This window comes from Lutra lutra, chromosome 8 (genome assembly GCF_902655055.1).
Source record: "Lutra lutra chromosome 8, mLutLut1.2, whole genome shotgun sequence".
NCBI classification, from domain to species: Eukaryota; Metazoa; Chordata; class Mammalia; order Carnivora; family Mustelidae; genus Lutra; species Lutra lutra.
Genome location: NC_062285.1, coordinates 90,226,651 through 90,247,795, shown reverse-complemented (window position 1 = coordinate 90,247,795; position 21,145 = coordinate 90,226,651). Strand labels below are relative to the sequence as shown.

The 21,145-nt window shown below is 36.2% G+C and overlaps 1 protein-coding gene across 1 annotated transcript in view; it reads right to left on the bottom strand.

The window, feature by feature from the left end:
* Positions 1-718: 718 nt before the first annotated feature.
* Positions 719-21,145, bottom strand: part of LOC125106962 (NKG2-C type II integral membrane protein-like) — a 44,421-nt gene continuing 23,994 nt past the window's right edge. The window contains exons 3-4 of the mRNA XM_047741524.1: positions 7,393-7,493; positions 719-1,027 (exon numbers count right to left, since the gene is read on the bottom strand). Coding sequence (XP_047597480.1) covers positions 916-1,027; positions 7,393-7,493 — 213 coding nt within the window. The 3' untranslated portion in view covers positions 719-915. The remainder of the gene's footprint in view (positions 1,028-7,392; positions 7,494-21,145) is intronic.

Genomic DNA, 21,145 nt, shown 5'->3' with positions numbered 1-21,145 from the left:
CCTGAGATCCAGCCTCACTAAGTTCAGCCTGTGGACTGTGGAGCTGCCCTGTCCCAGGTCAACACATTGAGCATGTCTGCCATGAAGCTGTGTCCACATTGTCTTCAATGACATCTATTGATTGAAGACAATGTGTGGTCGCATTGTCTTCATTGTCTTTAATGACATCTAAATCCCCTCTCCAGAGAGCAGATGTGGTTTCCCAGTGATCTCTCCCTTGAGTATTCTCCTTTAACCTTAAGGATTTCGTTATGATTTTCTTGACTTTAGTAGCTTTTCCTCTTAGTAGGCTTTCCCTTACAAATGGATAATAGTTGTTTACATCAGTCTTCCTCTGGTTTCTATTCCTGAGTCAATTCTGGTGGATAATCTTGGCACCCAGGGTTGTTCAACCCTTATTTGTAGCCCCTTTCAGGGCTAGAAAAATCAATTCATTTGGAAATATGAGTGGATTGATGACCTTACAGAAGACTTTACAATAACAGTGCTTCATATTATAACTTGTCATTTATGATTTAATAACAAAAACTTAAGAAATATGTTGTAATAAGTACCTGAGTGTATATTTTTTACATTAATTAAAATTAAGATGAAAAAAAAAACAGTTCTATGACACCAAGGGGGAAACCTCACTTTGGGCTTTGCATGATTATGATCCAAACTGCAGGTTCCTTCTTGGTAACAAATGAACCATCTAGTGAATGATGATGATAACAGGCAAGGCCACACATGTGTGTACGGGGACAATGGAGGATACCTCTGTACCTTCTTCTTAATTATGTTGTGAACTAAAATTGTTCTAAAAATAGTATCTGAAAAATATCTGGGAAAATTATATGCCTTTTGAAAAAATGAGAAATATCTTCTTTATAGGTGGTAAGATAGCGTTATACCAAAATTAGGTAACTAAAATGCCTAATGCTTACAAACATATATTTTTAGATCTAAGCAGTTTTCAAAATATCTTATGTTTGAGTCAAAGTTGAAAAATGGATAATTCTTGACAATTGCTGAAAAAACTGACGACCTGAAATACAGAGAATTATATCTTATTACTCTTAAAAATATAAACACAATGTTTTGAACAATAAACAGTTTATTTAAACTAATATTTGTACATCTAAATCTGAATATTTCCATTTCATTCTTCTGTGGAAACAGTTTTTTTGTTTGTTTGTTTGTTTTCGTTTTTCATTTTATAAACATATATTTTTATCCCCAGGGGTACAGGTGGTGAATCGCCAGGTTTACACACTTCACAGCACTCACCATAGCACATACCCTCCCCAATGTCCATAACGCCACCCCCCCAACCCCCTTCCCCCAAGAAACCCTCAGTTTGTTTTGTGAGATTAAGAGTCACTTATGGTTTGTCTCCCTCCCAATCCCATCTTGTTTCATTTACTCTTCTCCTACCCCCTTAGCCCCCCATGTTGCATCTCCACTCCCTCATATTAGGGAGATCATATGGTAGTTGTCTTTCTCCGATTGACTTATTTCGCTAAGCATGATACCCTCTAGTTCCATCCACGTCGTCACAAATGGCAAGATTTCATTTCTTTTGATGGCTGCATAGTATTCCATTGTGTATATATACCACATCTTCTTTATCCATTCGTCTGTAGATGGACATCTAGGTTCTTTCCATAGTTTGGCTATTGTAGACATTGCTGCTATAAACATTCGGGTACACGTGACCCTTCAGATCACTACGTTTGTATCTTTAGGGTAAATACCCAGTAGTGCAATTGCTGGGTCATAGGGTAGTTCTATTTTCAACATTTTGAGGAACCTCCATGCTGTTTTCCAGAGTGGTTGCACCAGCTTGCATTCCCACCAACAGTGTAGGAGGGTTCCCCTTTCTCCGCATCCTCGCCAGCATCTGTCATTTCCTGACTGGTTGATTTTAGCCATTCTGACTGGTGTGAGGTGATATCTCGTTGTGGTTTTGATTTGTATTTCCCTGATGCCGAGTGATTTGGAGCATTTTTTCATGTCTGTTGGCCATCTGGATGTCTTCTTTGCAGAAATGTCTGTTCATGTCTTCTGCCCATTTCTCGATTGGATTATTTGTTCTTTGGGTATTGAGTTTGCTAAGTTCTTTATAGATTTTGGACACTACCCTTTATCTGACACGTCATTTGCCAATATCTTCTCCCATTCTGTAGTTGTCTTTTGGTTTTGTTAACTGTTTCCTTTGCTATGCAAAAGCTTTTGATCTTGATAAAATCCCAATAGTTCATTTTTGCCCTTGCTTCCCTTGCCTTTGGCGATGTTCCTAGGAAGATGTTGCTGCAGCTGAGGTCGAAGAGGTTGCTGCCTGTGTTCTCCTCAAGGATTTTGATGGATTCCTTTCTCACATTGAGGTCCTTCATCCATTTTGAGTCTATTTTCGTGTGTGGTGTAAGGAAATGATCCAATTTCATTTTTCTGCATGTGGCTGTCCAATTTTCCCAACACCATTTGTTGAAGAGACTGTCTTTACTCCATTGGACATTCTTTCCTGCTTTGTCGAAGATGAGTTGACCATAGAGTTGAGGGACTATTTCTGGGCTCTCTCTTCTGTTCCATTGATCTAGGTGTCTGTTTTTGAGCCAGTACCATGCTGTCTTGATGATGACAGCTTTGTAATAGAGCTTGAAGTCCGGAATTGTGATGCCACCAACTTTGGCTTTCTTTTTCAATATTCCTTTGGCTATTCGAGGTCTTTTCTGGTTCCATATAAATTTTAGGATTATTTGTTCCATTTCTTTGAAAAAAATGGATGGTACTTTGAAAGGAATTGCATTAAATGTGTAGATTGCTTTAGGTAGCATAGACATTTTCACAATATTTATTCTTCCAATCCAGGAGCATGGAACATTTTTCCAATTCTTTGTGTCTTCCTCAATTTCTTTCATGAGTACTTTATAGTCTTCTGTGTATAGATTCTTAGCCTCTTTGGTTAGGTTTATTCCTAGGTATCTTATAGTTTGGGGTGCAATTGTAAATGGGATAGACTCCTTAATTTCTCTTTCTTCTGTCTTGTTGTTGGTGTAGAGAAATGCAACTGATTTCTGTGCATTGATTTTATATCCTGACACTTTACTGAACTCCTGTACAAGTTCTAGCAGTTTTGGAGTGGAGTCTTTTGGGTTTTCCACATATAGTATCATATCATCTGTGAAGAGTGATAGTTTGACTTCTTCTTTGCTGATTTGGATGCCTTTAATTTCCTTTTGTTGTCTGATTGCTGAGGCTAGGACTTCTAGTACTATGTTGAACAGCACATTGATTGATTTGTGGAAGTTGAACCAAACTTGCAGCCCTGGAATAAATCCCACTTGGTAGTGGTGAATAATCCTTTTAAGGTACAGTTGAATCCTATTGGCTAGTATTTTGGTGAGAATTTTTGCATCTATGTTCATCAAGGATATTGGTCTGTATTTCTCTTTTTTGATGGGATCCTTGTCTGGTTTTGCAATCAAGGTGATGCTGGCCTCATAAAATGAGTTTGGAAGTTTTCCTTCCATTTCTATTTTTTGGAACAGTTTCAGGAGAATAGGAATTAGTTCTTCTTTAAATGTTTGGTAGAATTCCCCCGGGAAGCCATCTGGCCCTGGGCTTTTGTTTGTTTGGAGATTTTTGATGACTGTTTCAATCTCCTTACTGGTTATGGTCTGTTCAGGCTTTCTATTTCTTCCTGGTTCAGTTGCGATAGTTTATATGTCTCTAGGAATGCATCCATTTCCTCCAGATTGTCAAATTTGTTGGCGTAGAGTTGCTCATAGTATGTTCTTATAATTGTCTGTATTTCTTTGGTGTTCGTTGTGATCTCTCCTCTTTCATTCATGATTTTATTTATTTGTGTCCTTTCTCTTTTCTTTTTGATCAGTCTGGCCAGGGGTTTATCAATCTTATTAATTCTTTCAAAGAAACAGCTCCTAGTTTCGTTGATTTGTTCTATTGTTTTTTTGGTTTCTATTTCATTGATTTCTGCTCTGATCTTCATGATTTCTCTTCTCCTGCTGGGTTTAGGGTTTCTTTCTTGATCTATCTCCAGCTCCTTTAGGTGTAGGGTTAGGGTGTGTACCGGAGACCTTTCTTGTTTCTTGAGAAAGGCTTGTACCGCTATATATTTTCCTCTCAGTACTGCCTTTGTTGTGTCCCACAGATTTTGAACTGTTGTGTTTTCATTATCATTTGTTTCCATGAATTTTTTCAATTCTTCTTTAATTTCCTGGTTGACCCATTCATTCTTTAGAAGGATGCTGTTTAGTCTCCATGTATTTGGGTTCTTTCCAAATTTCCTCTTGTGATTGTGTTCTAGCTTCAGGGCATTGTGGTCTGAAAATATGCAGGGAATGATCCCAATCTTTTGATACCATTTGAGACCTGATTTAGGACTGAGGATGTGATCTATTCTGGAGAATGTTGCATGTGCACTAGAGAAGAATGTGTATTCTGTTACTTTGGGATGAAATGCTCTGAATATATCTGTGATGTCCATCTGGTCCAGTGTGTCATTTAAGGCCTTGATTTCCTTGTTGATCTTTTGCTTGGATGATCTGTCCATTTCAGTGAGGGGAGTGTTAAAATCCCCTACTATTATTGTATTCTTGTCGATGTGTTTCTTTGATTTTGTTATTAATTGGTTTCTATAGTTGGCTGCTCCCACGTTAGGGGCATAGATATTTAAAATTGTTAGATCTTCTTGTTGGATAGTTCCTTTGAGTATGATATAGTGTCCTCCCTCATCTCTTATTATAGTCTTTGGCTTAAAATCTAATTGATCTGATATAAGGATTGCCACTCCTGCTTTCTTCTGATGTCCATTAGCATCGTAAATTCTTTTCCACCCCCTCACTTTAAACCTGGAGGTGTCTTCGGGTTTAAAATGAGTTTCTTATAGGCAACATATAGGTGGGTTTGTTTTTTTATCCATTCTGATACCCTGTGTCTTTTGATTGGGGCATTTAGCCCATTAACATTCAGGGTAACTATTGAGAGATATGAATTTAGTGCCATTGTATTGCCAGTAAGGTGACTGTTATTATATATTGTCTCTGTTTCTTTCTGATCTACTATTTGTAGGGTCTCTCTTTGCTTAGAGGACCCCTTTCAATATTTCCTGTAGAGCTGGTTTGGTATTTGCAAATTCTTTCAGTTTTTGTTTGTCCTGGAAGCTTTTAATCTCTCCTTCTATTTTCAATGATAGCCTAGCTGGATATAGTATTCTTGGCGGCATGTTTTTCTCGTTTAGTACTCTGAATATATCATGCCAGCTCTTTCTGGCCTGCCAGGTCTCTGTGAATAAGTCTGCTGCCAATCTAATATTTTTACCATTGTATGTTACAGACTTCTTTTCCCGGGCTGCTTTCAGGATTTTCTCTTTGTCACTAAGACTTGTAAATTTTACTATTAGGTGATGGGGTGTGGACCTTTTCTTATTGATTTTGAGGGGGGTTCTCTGCACCTCCTGGAATTTGATGCTTGTTCCCTTTGCCATATTGGGGAAATTCTCTCCAATAATTCTCTCCAATATACCTTCTGCTCCTCTCTCTGTTTGCTCTTCTTCTGGAATCCCAATTATTCTAATGTTGTTTCGTCTTATGGTGTCACTTATCTCTCAAATTCTGCCCTCGTGGTCCAGGAGCTGTTTGTCCCTCTTTTGCTCAGCTTCTTTATTCCCTGTCATTTGGTCTTCTATATTGCTAATTCTCTCTTCTGCCTCATTTAATCTAGCAGTGAGAGTCTCCCTTTTTGATTGCACCTCATTAATAGCTTTTTTTATTTCAACTTGGTTCGATTTTAGTTCTTTTATTTCTCCAGAAAGGGCTTTTATCTCTCCGGAGAGGGTTTCTCTAATATCTTCCATGCCTTTTTTGAGCCCGGCTAGAACCTTGAGAATCATCATTCTGAACTCTCTATCTGACATATTACCAATGTCTGTATTGATTAGGTCCTTAGCCTTTGGTACTGCCTCTTGTTCTTTTTTTTGTGGTGAATTTTTCCGCCTTGTCATTTTGTCCAGATAAGAGTATATGAAGGAGCAAGTAAAATACTAAAAGGGTGGCAACAACCCCAGGAAAATATGCTTTAACGAAATCAGAAGGGGGAGAAAAGGGATAAAAAGAGGTTCAGAAAGAAAAAAAAAAAGAAAGAAAGAAAAGAAACAATTAAAAAAAGAAAACAAATAAAGAAAAAATATAGAAAAGAAAAAAAAATATATATATATAAGATAAACTAAAAACGTTAAAAAACGTTAAAAAGGAAAAGGGTAAAAGTCAAAAAAAATGCAGAAGAAGAGAAAAAAAATTGAAAGAGAAAAAAAAATTGAAAAAGAAAATAAAATAAATTAACTGCAAGGCTAAAGAATCATGGGGAGAAAGCCAGGAGTTCCGTGCTTTGCTTTCTCCTCCTCTGGAATTCCGCTGTTCTCCTTGGTATTGAAACTGCACTCCTTGGTAGGTGAACTTGGTTCTGGTTGGATTTCTTGTTGTTCTTCTGGGGGAGGGGCCTGTTGTAGTGATTCTCAAGTGCCTTTGCCCCAGGCAGAATTGCACTGCCCTTACCAGTGGCTGGGCTGAGAAGTCCGCTCAGGTTTGCTTTCGGGAACTTTTGTTCCTTGAGTGCTTTCCGTAGAGTTCCAGAGAACGGGAATGAAGATGGCAGCCTCCCAGTCTCCGGCCCGCAGGAGCCGAGAGCCCAGGGCCCCACTCCTCAGTGCGCCCTCAGAGAACAGAGCCCAATTACTCCCGTCTGCCTGGCCTCCGGCCACGCTCCAAGCTCACTGAGCCTGCGACCAGTTCAAGGTAACCCCGAGCTGTGAGCTCACTCCTTGGCTCTGTCTCTGTAGCAAGCTTCACTGTTCTAATACCTGTGAGCTCTGCGACCCTCAGACACCCCCCGATCCTTCTGGGGTGGATCCCCTGCGGGACCTGAGGCCATGCTGACCCTGCATGGGCTTCACCCCGGTTAAGCCTCTGGAGCGATGTCCCTCAGTGGAACAGACTTTTAAAAATCCTGGTTTTGTGCTCCCTTGCTCCGCTGTTTGCCGGTAGCCCGCCCCTCCCCCCACGGTCTATCTTCCCGTCGCTTTGGATTCACTTCTCCGCCAGTCCTACTTTTCAGAAAGTGGTTGATTTTCTGCTTCTAGAATTGCTGTTCTTCTCTTTGATCTCCCGTTGGATTTTTAGGTGTTTGCAATCTTTAGATAAGCTATCTAGCTGATCTCCGCTACCTGAAGTAGTCTCAGCCTGCTACTTCTCCGCCATCTTGACTCCTCCCCCCGGAAACAGTTTTTATGTTTATGTTTTTTTTATGTTCTTAGGATTATTCACATACTGCACTTACTCTTTGTAAGATTTGTCCTCTTAAGGCATAAAATACAAAAGTTGTCAAGAAACTTACACTTTAGGAAAGAAGGCTGAGGCTTTTGGACACAGTGATGAATTAATATTGATATTCTGGAAAACTCTGCTTGAAGAACGAATGAGGAGACCGAACAAACACTATGAGAAACAATGTTTTTTAGAAGTCAAATAAAAGCTCTTATTTGAATTTGTAATAACAACCACAGTTATTTTTTTCTTACTTTATAGAATCTTTCACATTTTAATATGGTGTTATATACTGAACATGTTATGAAAATATCTTAGTAGGAGCAAATGAAGAGGAAATCTTACAAAGACAACAATTTCAGCATTCTGATAATTTAACAAAGGTTAATAATATTTTATGAAATATCTATTATTGAAAAACTCCTGGAGATTCTCGTAAGAAGAGGCACATCTGTAGTCTTCCTGCTCAGCACTGCTCCCATGCCTCCCTACCTGCCCACTGTAGCTCAGTAATCCAGAAGCTTGTAGTTCCACAATTTGGAGAAGCTGCAGAAAACAATGGTGCTGGTGCCACAGGGGAGACTCAATCAGCATGGGGAAAGGACTGAAAGAGCCCAGTGACTTATCAGCTCAGAGTGATGATTTCGCTTGGTAATGAATGAGGAAAACCCATATGTTTACTAGTCAAGATTTTGGTTTTTCTGTCAAGCACCATGATCCCATAAATACAATGGGAAGATACTGTTAGTGAGAATACAATGAAAGAGTTGATATGAGCTCTCTACACACTCTTGGATGGTTGAACAAAATATGCACACATGGAGAGGAGACCAAGATGAACCCAGTAGAATTTTAAGGAGAAGGAGACTTGAGAAATGATATTCAAGTTGTGAGCACTCCCCTCTCACATGCATACACACACACACACACACACATACCCCACATGGCAGAGGGTACAAACCCTACTGATTATAGTTTTTGAACATAGCTTTTAGAAAACTTGGGGGTTTCATTTAAGCTACAAACTCACAAGAGCAATCCTTAGGAATGTAAGCTAAAAAATAAAAATAAAGAATAATTATTTGGAAACACTGAACAAAACTATCAGCAGGCAGATTATAGGGAAGAAGATCCTACAGTAAAGTGTATGCAACTTACAAAATATATAAATCTAAGAATATGAAACAGATTACATATTATTTAAACTATATTACCAAAAATATCTATTTAAAAAAAAACATGAAAAGTCACTGACAAATGTCTACTATACTACAGGAAAGCATAGGTCAATATAAACTTCTATTGTGATAAGGTGCTACTTTAATTTAAGACAGCATTTTAGAGAACTGTTTATAAACATATGGAAATTATATGGGGCACCTGGGTGGCTCAGTTGGTTAAACTTCTGCCTTTGGCTATTCATGATCCCAGGGTCCTGGGATCAAGTCCCACATTGGGCTCCCTGATGAACAGGGAGTCTATTTCTCTCTGTGCCCTTCTTCCCCCTCTCATGCTTGTGCTCCCTGTCTCTGTCTCTCAATCTCTCTGAAGTAAATAAATAAAATCTTATAAAAATAAGTATATGGAAATTATAAAGAAAATGGTTCAGATAATTAAATGAATATGTAATGGCAGGAATATAGCAAATAGGAAATATCAATAGAGAAATAAAACTATATGAATAAACCACAGAGAATTTCTTAGTTTATCATTATACACCTGAATGAAAATTCACTTCATTGGCTCTCCAGAAAATATGAGATACACTAGAAAAAAATATTTGAAATCAAGGAAGGAATAACAGAATTTATTCATGTCTTGAATGAGAAAGAAAAAGCAGAAAAATTAACAAAGTGTTTGCACAGCAAAGGAAAGGAAACAAAGTTGAAAAAATATTTGGAAGAACAATGTACAGAACAGGAGAAATATTGTAAACCATATATCAGATAAGGAACCTACATCCAAATATATAAATATCTCAACCAATGCAATAAAAACAAAGAAAAGAATGTGATTCTCAAAATGGGAACAGGGCCTGAGTAACATTTTTCTGAAGACATAGAAATGGCTAATAGGTACAAGAAAGAAAATCACTAATCGTCAGGAAAATGCAAATCAAAAACACAATAAAATATCAACTCTCACCTGTTACAATTGTTTTTTCCAAAAATATAAGAGAAATGGTGAGAGGATCTGAAGAAAAGAAAATCCTTTGGAGGAAATGTAAATTGGTGCTGCCACAATGGAAAATAGTACAGCATTTTTTCAAGCAATTGCAAATAAAAATACCATATTATTCAGTGATGTCACTCCTACGTATATATCAGATAAGGGTTAGACATCAGGTGGAAGAAGAAAACAAGACATAAACATGATATGAACAGCAAAATGGGAGACCTAAATCCAACTATCCCAATAATGACATTCATGCTAATTCAGTAAATATTCCAATCAAAAGATATAAATTGTCTTCCTGAATAAGAAAAGAATACTAAGGTCCGTCATTATGCTTTCTGTAACACACACACTTTAGATTCGAAGGCACAAAGGATGAAAGAAAAACAACAGCAAAAGATCTATCATATAAACAATAACCCCATAAGTGAGGACAAATGGCTATTCTAATATCAACGTAGCTGTTAGAACAAGAAATTTAATTAGAAATTAAAAGAAACATTTCACGCATTAAGGCTGTCAATATGAGAAGAAGATTAAAATAATTATAAACATATTATTTGCTAACAATGGAACCCTTAAATACATGAAATAGAAATTGAAAGATTTGGGAGGATAAACAATTCAATAATTACAGTTGGAGATATAAAAGCTCTTCCATCAGTAAGTGAGAGACCAGCTACTCACAAAATCAGAAGCCCCGTGGAAGACTGTCGAAACACTAGGAACCAGCTTGACAAAATTGATATACATAGAAATTATTCTTCTAGGTCATAAATAGGGATCAAACATTGAAAGGATGGAAATTTTCAAAGTATATTCTCTGAAGACAAAGGAATAAATTAGAAGTGACAATTGAAAGAAATGTGGAAAATTTCCAAACATGTAGAAAAGTGATAGACTCTGAAAAATTTATAGTCCAAAGATGAGATCTATGAAAATACCTTGTACTGGATGATACTAAACTGAGAATATATCAAAACTTTTAAAATGAAACCAAAGTAGTGTTTGGAAACAATTCATAGTTTTGTCACTTATATCCAAAAGGAAGAGTGTTATAAGATGCATGATCTGAGTAGCTTCCCTCTCAAGATGCTGTACAGAGAAGAGCCTATTAAAGTTAGAGAAGAAAGAAATGATAAACATATACTAAGCTGAAAATTGTGAAGTACGTATAATAGAATAACTCATGGCAGCCCCTAGTGGATCAATACCCAAATATCCAAGAGTATTAGCAATAGCATGGATGAATGCACTGTAGTAGAATCAGACAATGAAATAGCAAGGAGTCTGGATGATTTAGAACTTCATGAAACTATATGGATGAAATGCACAAGTTTAGCTTCCCCTGAAAATGCCAAAAATAAAATATGCATGCTGTATGATTCTATTTATGTAAATGTTTGTAAATGGAGGTGAAAATATGAAAATGAAAGGGGTATTTTGCCGTGCTGGTAATATTTATTTTCTTTTTGTTGTTGTTTGTTTTGTTTTGTTTTGGAATAAATATTATTTTTAATTAAAGCCCTAAGGTAGGTTATACCTGAATTAATGAGATCTACAGTGATTTCCTTTGGAAATTAACTTTCTTTCTTTCTTTCTCCCTTTCTTCCTTTCTTTCCTTTTTTTATTAATATATAATATATTATTTGCCCCAGGGATACAGGTCTGTGAATAATCAGGCTTACACATTTTCTTATTCATATGATGGTGACACTTGAAAATTCAGCCAGGTGTTGGCAACCATCTGTATGTACATTATACCACAATAAAATTACCATAAGAGAACACTATGAAAATATGCAAGTATGTTTAAAATAGACATAAAATTGAAAACATCCTATCAAATACAACTTGTGAAAACCAAAACAAAAGGAAATAAAAATATCAGAAGTGTCTTAACTTCTAATATATTTTAATCTATAATCCAGAAAGCTTTTCATTCTCAGTTATAGAATATCTAGGTGCTTATAAGTAAAGAAAAATGAAATGTCAATTATAATCCAAACAGAAACCCTTACAGGGAAAAAAAGGGGGGGGCGTCTAATAAAATATGTGTTGTGTATGTTTTCTTGGAATACTAAGGAAAAGGGAAATTACATGTCCATGGCAATCTAAACTGATTCTGACAGTATATAAAAATAATGGACTATGATGTAAGTAGATTTATTGAAGAAATACCACTTTGGATTTATATGTGAAATTCCATAAACTTAATCTGTCACATTAGCAGAGTAAAGAAGGCCAAATGATGTGATTTCTCTGATGCAGAAGGCAACTGATAAAACTAATTTTCATTCTTAATTTTTAAAAAATTTAGTCTAATAGAAATAGAAAGGAAACATCCATGTAATGATCTAGAATAGATAGGAGAATTCTGAAGAATAACTAATATAAACCCCCTGTTTACAAAAGAACAATTTTTAAAGTATGGATTGACATAAAAATATATACAAGATTAAGGAAACTGAGGAAAAAATGCAGTTTATACCCAAACATATATGGAATGCAGATTTCAACAATGATGCAGTCATTCAGTGGAGAAAATAGAGTCTTAAAACAAATGGTGTGGAAACAATGGAGCATCAAATGAAATTAATAATATAAACTTTATACTATATACAAAAATGCTAAAAACTGATCATCAATAACTATAAATGATAAAATTTCAATAAGATGTATTAAAAAACATCTGACCTAAAGTTGAGAAGAGATTTCTTACAAAGAACAACAAAACATAATCCATGAAAGAACAAATTGATAAAGCATAGTTCCTTAAGGTAATGTCTGCTCTTTGAAGAGAAGAGAAAAGCAAGTCATAGACTTGAGAGGAAATACTTATAAATCATTGTAAAAAAATAATAATAAAGAATTTTCAAAATACAGTGACAGAAAGTAAAAATATAGCCAAAATATTGAAAGATACTAACATCAAAAAGCACACATTGATGACAAATGAGTACAGGGAAAAATGCTTAACACTATTAATCTTAGGAAGATACAAATTAAAACCACTACATATCAGAATTCCTGCAAAATAGAAAACACTGTTCCCTGTTCCCTATTCCCTCTACCAAATACAACTAAAACCCCTGGACATTTTATAAAAAAACAACAGCAGTTTCAAACAGGAGATGAGAAAACTGACAGAACTGGGCACTCCAACCCCAAGGAATGACAGAGTGGTGAGCGCCCTGGATTTCTCTTTCCATCCCATATCCCAGACTGTTGAGCAAACCACAGACACCAAAGGGTACTGACAAAAGTCCCACAATGTTTTATTTTCTCTCCAGTAAAAATATGGAAAAAAGGCATGCTAGAAAGACCAAAAAAAAAACAAACAAAAAAAAAAAAACAAAAAACTAACTTCATTATTTCAATAAAAAACCATATCAAAAAATGGGCAGAAGGTATGAACAGACACTTCTCCAATAAAGACATACAAATGGCTATCAGAAACATGAAAAAATGTTCATCATCATTAGCCATCAGGGAGATTCAAATTAAAACCACATTGAGATACCACCTTACACCAGCATCCCTTCCTGATCAAAACTCTTCAAAGTGTAGGGATAGACAGCACATACCTCAATATTATCAAAGCCATCTATGAAAAACCCACCGCAAATATCATTCTCAATGGAGAAAAACTGAAAGCTTTTCAGCTAAGGTCAGGAACATGGCAGGGATGTCCGTTATCACCGCTGCTATTCAACATAGTACTAGAAGTCCTAGCCTCAGCAATCAGACAACAAAAGGAAATTAAAGGCATCCAAATCAGCAAAGAAGAAGTCAAACTATCACTCTTTGCAGATGATATGATACTATATGTGGAAAACCCAAAAGACTCCACTCCAAAACTGCTAGAACTTGTACAGGAGTTCAGTAAAGTGTCAGGATATAAAATCAATGCACAGAAATCAGTTGCATTTCTCTACACCAACAACAAGACAGAAGAAAGAGAAATTAAGGAGTCTATCCCATTTACAATTGCACCACAAACTATAAGATACCTAGGAATAAACCTAACCAAAGAGGCTAAGAATCTATACACAGAAGACTATAAAGTACTCATGAAAGAAATTGAGGAAGACACAAAGAATTGGAAAAATGTTCCATGCTCCTGGATTGGAAGAATAAATATTGTGAAAATGTCTATGCTACCTAAAGCAATCTACACGTTTAATGCAATTCCTTTCAAAGTACCATCCATTTTTTTCAAAGAAATGGAACAAATAATCCTAAAATTTATATGGAACCAGAAAAGACCTCGAATAGCCAAAGGAATATTGAAAAAGAAAGCCAAAGTTGGTGGCATCACAATTCCGTACTTCAAGCTCTATTACAAAGCTGTCATCATCAAGACAGCATGGTACTGGCACAAAAACAGACACATAGATCAATGGAACAGAAGAGAGAGCCCAGAAATAGTCCCTCAACTCTATGGTCAACTCATCTTCGACAAAGCAGGAAAGAATGTCCAATGGAGTAAAGACAGTCTCTTCAACAAATGGTGTTGGGAAAATTGGACAGCCACATGCAGAAAAATGAAATTGGATCATTTCCTTACACCACACATGAAAATAGACTCAAAATGGATGAAGGACCTCAATGTGAGAAAGGAATCCATCAAAATCCTTGAGGAGAACACAGGCAGCAACCTCTTTGACTTCAGCTGCAGCAACATCTTCCTAGGAACATCACCAAAAGCAAGGGAAGCAAGGGCAAAAATGAACTTTTTATCAAAGATCAAAAGATCAAGATTTTATCAAGATCAAAAGCTTTTGCACAGCAAAGGAAACAGTTAACAAAACCAAAAGACAACTGACAGAATGGGAGAAGATATTGGCAAATGACGTGTCAGATAAAGGGCTAGTGTCCAAAATCTATAAAGAACTTAGCAAACTCAACACCCAAAGAACAAATAATCCAATCAAGAAATGGGCAGAGGACATGAACAGACATTTCTGCAAAGAAGACATCCAGATGGCCAACAGACACATGAAAAAGTGCTCACTCGGCATCAGGGAAATACAAATCAAAACCACAATGAGATATCACCTCACACCAGTCAGAATGGCTAAAATGAACAAGTCAGGAAATGACAGATGCTGGTGAGGATGCGGAGAAAGGGGAACCCTCCTACACTGTTGGTGGGAATGCAAGCTGGTGCAACCACTCTGGAAAACAGCATGGAGGTTCCTCAAAATGTTGAAAATAGAACTACCCTATGACCCAGCAATTGCACTGCTGGGTATTTACCCTAAAGATACAAACGTAGTGATCCGAAAGGGCACATGCACCCGAATGTTTATAGCAGCAATGTCTACAATAGCCAAACTATGGAAAGAACCTAGATGTCCATCAACAGACGAATGGATAAAGAAGATGTGGTATATATACACAATGGAATACTATGCAGCCATCAAAATAAATGAAATCTTGCCATTTGTGACGACGTGGATGGAACTAGAGGGTATCATGCTTAGCGAAATAAGTCAATCGGAGAAAGACAACTATCATATGATCTCCCTGATATGAGGGAGAGGAGATGCAACATGGGGGGTCGAGGGGGTAGGAGAAGAGTAAATGAAACAAGATGGGATTGGGAGGGAGACAAACCATAAGTGACTCTTAATCTCACAAAACAAACTGAGGGTTGATGGGGGGATGGGGGTTGGGAGAGGAGGGGTGGGGTTATGGACATTGGGGAGGGTATGTGCTATGGTGAGTGCTGTGAAGTGTGTAAACCTGGCGATTCACAGACCTGTACCACTGGGGATAAAAATATATTATATGTTTGTAAAAAATAAAATTTAAAAAAGAAAAGAGCTTAAAAAAAAAAGTATCTATTCTGATAGTGACTAACTCTGCTTCTTGAATGGGAGGATCCAGTGGGCTACCAATCCTGACTACAATCACATATGCTCTTTTCTAACATGACTTATCTGCATTTCCCTATCATTCTGATTCACTTTGGAAAGGTTATCCTTCATGCCTGAGTAGCTTTTATAGTTTCTCCCTCCTTTTCACTTGTCTTCAATTATTTCAGTTCACTTACTTTCTCCCTAATCTTTTCTAATCTGTTCTTTAATTGCTCCATTGATTATTCATCTAAATGTTTTTGTTTTAATTTCTAGAAGTTCTTTTTTTGGCCTTTTCAAATTTCTCTGGGTTTTCCCCATACCCTATCCTTAACACACTAACTTATTTTTTCGTGTGTCCATTTTTATCCCTTGTATTTTTATTCACTCTAAATATTTGTACTTTAAAATCAATATTCAAGAATATTAAATTTAATGTCTTTTTCTCCTTTTTTTCTTTTCTTCTCTCTCTCTCTCTCTTTTTTGCATACTTTTCAATTTTAGATCATAGCTACCTAATCCTATGTGTCTCGGGTTCAAAATATCTATAGAAGCTTGTCTTTGGCATCAGTGATCCTTGAGCTCTGGGAAATAATTTTACCTTATAAACTGTATTGGTGGAAAACTTTTTCTTATTATGAGGAAGATAATGGTGATGATTATGTGGATGGATGACTAGTGTTTTTATTTTTTATATGCTAATATATATTTGGAGTTATAAAAATAAGAAACATAAGATTTTTTAAAACCCATTTTTTTTCCTAGTCTGGAAAAGACTGCATCCATTTCAAGGAAAGGCAACCTAAACTGAATGTGCCAAAGGTATACTAATTTAGTCCGTATAACACATACTTATGGTGAAGAACAAACAGAGTAAGAATTTGGGGTAGAAAAACTATTTTCTTAATTATTTTTAGTCTTTTATATTACATACATAATTTATTTTGTCTTTGTGCCCTCTGTGCCTGCCTTCTTTGGGACTATCTGAATATTTACTAGAATTCTATTTCGATTAATATTTGGCTTTTATGCTACTTCTGTTTACATTATATTTTTAGTAGTTGTTCTAAAGATTACAGTACACACTTTTAAGTATTCTTAGTCTAGTTAGAATTAATTTTGTAAAATTTAAGAAATCTTGTACCAAACAAGTTATTGATCACCTCCCTTACCCATTATGGTATAGTTGTCATAGGTATTATATCTTACATACATTATAAACATCAGAATATACTGTTGCAAACTTGGCTTTTAATAGTCATGCACACTGCAAAGAAATTAATAGAAGATTGCCTTTCATATTTACCCAGATATTTATAACTTTTCATGCCCTTCTCACCTTCTCAAATACCCAGTTTTTCATCTGGTACTGTTAGTCTTAAGTCTAGAGAATCCCCTTCCCATAGCACCTCTTGCTCTGCAAAGACTGTTGATGATGGACGTTCTAAGTAGCTATTTGAACATGTCTTAATCTACCTTCATTCTGGAAGACTATTAATGATATCAAGTTCTGACTTGGCATATTTTTTGTTGTGATTAACATTCTATTATCTTGTAAATTTCATTATTTCTAACGAGTTTTTGGACATACAAAGTGTTGTTATTCTCTCATTGGTCTCAAGATTTTCTTTAGTATTCAGAAATATGACTACAATGTACCCACTAGTGATTTAGTTTATACTTATTGATATAAACTTTAAGATACATTTATACTTATCTTATTTGGGTTTGGTTGGTCTTCCTGAATTTAACTTGGCATTTTTCAATAAATTTGAAATAGTTTCAGCCATTATTTCTTTAATAATTTTCTGTCAAACATTTCCTTCTCCTTCTAAGATTTTAATTACACATGTGTCATAACTTTGATGTTATCACGTTGTTTTCCCTTTAAAAATTATTTTTACTCCCCTCCCAGACTGCATTACTCTTACCTAACTAGAGCATTTGTAGTACACAAGCTAAATTTCTACCTGTTGCCCAAGGAGAAGCCACAAACAAACAGTGGTTGTAATTAAGGGAAAGTGTCAAGAAATGTAGGGCAGAGCAACACTTTTTATGGCTTTATCCCCAACTTTATCTCATTAATTGCCAGAAAACAAAAGTTTCAGACTAATAAATCTGATACCCAAGATTAGGCAGACACAGATCAGTCCTTCCTACATTCTCTGGAACTGGTGGCCTACAGAGAATAAATACACTTTCTGCTCTGCTCCAGCAGTCAATTTTAAAAGGGCACCATCTTCCTCTGAATTTAGTATTGAAATGCATGGTGTTTAACTCTGGATCACAAATAACAAGTTCTTTATGTTCAATACCTAATGTATAGGTCAGATTTAGACAGAGAGAAAACTACCATTTTTATCTTTATAACCCTGACTTCCCCATGACCTTTTCTATTCTGAATTCACTCTTGTAGCAGCCCTCTAATATACATATAATATATACTTTTTTCCTCTGATTTTGCTGTATCCTTTTTTTATTATTATGTTCAATTAACCAACATATAATACATCATTAGTTTTTGGTGTAGTGTTCAACGATTCATTAGTTGGGTGTAATACCCAGTGCTCATCACCACATGTGCCCTCTTTAATATCCATCACTCAGTTATCCCATCCCCTCACCCCCTCCCTTCTGTAACCCTCTGTTTGTTTCCAGGAATCCAGAATTTGTTATGGTTTTTCTCCTTCTCTGATTTCTTCCCATTCAGTTTTCCCTCCCTTTCTCTGAGGTCCTTTGCTTTATTCCTTACATTCCACCTATGAGTGAAACCATGTAATAATGGTCTTCCCTGCTTGACTTATCTTACTCAGCATAATCCCCTCCAGTTCCATCCATGTTGATGCTAATTATAGGTATTCATTCTTTCTGATGGCTGATAATATTCCTTTATACATAAGATGCATCCCTTAACACATGCTCACTTTACCAAATAATCCCCATAGTACATGTAAGATTAGGCACCTTTTTGTGCATATGTTTGGATTTGTAAAAAATACATTTAAATAAATTTGGGAAGTGTTCCACATCAGAAGATATTAAGCACCTTCTCTTTAACATTTCTCCATTCTCAATGGTAAGAGATACAATGGTAAGAGATGGGATGCTCCAACATTGGAAGGAAAAGGGCATTTCAGTGTCTCTTCCCTGTAGGTTCCCCAGTCTAGGAACTGAACAGGAATCTTATTACACCTGGACAATTCCTTTCAAATTTCTTTAATTCCAAAAGAGACAGCATTTACATATGTCTAAAATAACATATTGGGTGAGGAGCCTGGGATTCTTGACCAATAAGAGAGAAAACAGTATATGCAGCATGATTTCAAAAAATAGAAATGCAGGGGCACCTGGATTGCTCAGTCGGTTATCTGTCTGTCGTCTGCTCAATCAGGATCTCAGGATCCTTGGATCCTGCCCCTCATAGGGTTCCCTTGTTCAGCAGCGAATCTGCTTCCTGCTTCTCCCTCTACCTCTGCCCTTCCCCCCTGCTCATGCTCTTTCTCTCTCAAATAAATAAATAAAATATTTTTTAAAGATTTTATTTATTTATTCGACAGAGAGAGACATAGCAAGGGAACACAGCAGGGGGAGAGGGAGAAGCAGGCTTCCGGCCAGGAAGCCTGATGTGGGACTCCATCTCAGGATCCTGGGATCATGACCCCAGCCAAAGGCAGATTCTCAACGACTGAGTCACCCAGGCACCCCTAAATAAATAAAATCTTTAAAAAAGTGGAAACGCATTCAAGAAAAAAATTACTCTTGTTTAGTGTCCATAGATGATGTGTACTGAATTTCTTAAAGACCTGTTTTAAAATCCAAATATGATCAAAGCGGTTAAATCAGATTATATTTCTGATGCCCAGCTAAAAATATTGTAAAAAAGAGATTTGGATGGGTGAAAGGAAGAAGATAGTTTTAGAGCTTGGGTTTTCTTGGAAATCAGTCTTTATTTAATATTTGGAAACACAAAATATGAAGAGATCACACAGCAAGAACTAAATGTGGTTAGGCTTTATTTTAAGGATCTTTAGGCATATATTATATATTATTTATCTCTCAGATCAGCCCCATGAGGACCTACATATACAGTTATCATGTCACAAGTGATGGAACTGAAGCATGAAGTTTTTAAGTAAAAATGACTGAGATTTAGAGAACATTTATGTGCCAAGAGGTGCTTTTCAGATAATCTTCAAGTAACTCTATGAGTAAGATACTATTTGCATTGTATTTTATAGGAGCCAGAGCAATTATGTAACTGGAATCACCAGATTAATAGTGTGCGTTCAGAATTTACTTGAAGTGACCTGGCTTTCAATGTCCTTAACTTTATACCATACTGCTATTCCCACTGTAAGTTCATCAAGGACCCTGGTGAACATCTGAATGATGATGTTAACCGCTAGACAAAACTATTTTATAACAGTTTTTGGCACAGAGGAAACAAAAATCTAGATGGGAATTTAGGAAAGTACTTTTTTTTTCTATTTCACCATATTTATTTTGTACAAAGATATCTATCTCATGAAATATAATGAGAAAAATATTCCTGTAGCTATTATGGTAGATTAGGTTATTGTTCAGTGAACCTATACTTCCTCCAACTGACTTCTTTGAAAACAGTAAACTTTGCAGACTATTATTGAGAGGTTTGGCTATGTCACTTGTTTTCACAATATATGGTGGGTGGGAAAGTGACACCTTATGAGTTCAGAGGGAAAGCATTAAGAAGCATATATCTGCTGGCCCCGAGGAGAGCAGCAAATCTCTTCATAGGTCATATACCAGATAGCCTATTGTTCTAAGAATAAAATATATTAAAAAAGATCTGAGCTGCATCTGTGGTTTACAGCCAAGTCCATACAACCCAAACCTCCATCAACTGAAACACAGCCAAACCACAAATGCTGAGTGAGAAACAAATGCTTTTTTTAAATGTCATTGCAAGATTGGGTTGTTTGTAACACAGTCTTAGCAATTAGTTACAACTACCATTTACATATTATATGAAGTTAATTCTGAATATGCATCTATCTTCTGTGTTAACATGGGAAATAAATGTAAAGAATATAAAGAATATGTCTATGTTCAAAGAGATAAATGTATATGAAATATGAATTTACTTTGCAATTAATAATCAAGTTTAATCTCTCTCCCTCTGGTAACTGAATTAGGCTAGAAAAATATCTTAATCTTTATCAAATTACTAAAGTCTGTCCTGAAATCTGATAAAACTAACTGTTTGACCCACACAAATATCTGTACACTTTAAATACTTATTTTCTTCAATATTTAACATTTTATTTCTCACATCAAAATATATTTCTAAACTTGGTAATAAAGAGTGACAGAAGTGAGGACAGAGGGAATTTAATAAACAAAATCTCTCCCAAAATATCTGAAAACCAGGAAAACAAGAGACAAGAAAAAATAGCAAGGGCACTCGTTATTATTCAATGAAAAAACAAGCTCTACCCAAGAATGAACCTAATCTTTGACAGTGCTGCACTAAAATAGATCCTGAAGGTCCACTTTGGTTCCATTCTCTGGGAAGTTGAGGCAGATCCTCATGGCTCTTATAGAGCAACCCTGTGGTTGTTGCATAATAACTCATGATATCATGTTGTTGCATGATAACAGTTTGGTGCTCTCAGCTCCAAATCAATCCTCACTCCCCTGTTCTCAGACAGTGGAGCTAGATCCTATCCACCTCTCTCCCTTGTCATTTCACATGGGTGAGTTTTATTGGTAAAAGGCAATGGAGAGACACTGGAGCAGAAAGGG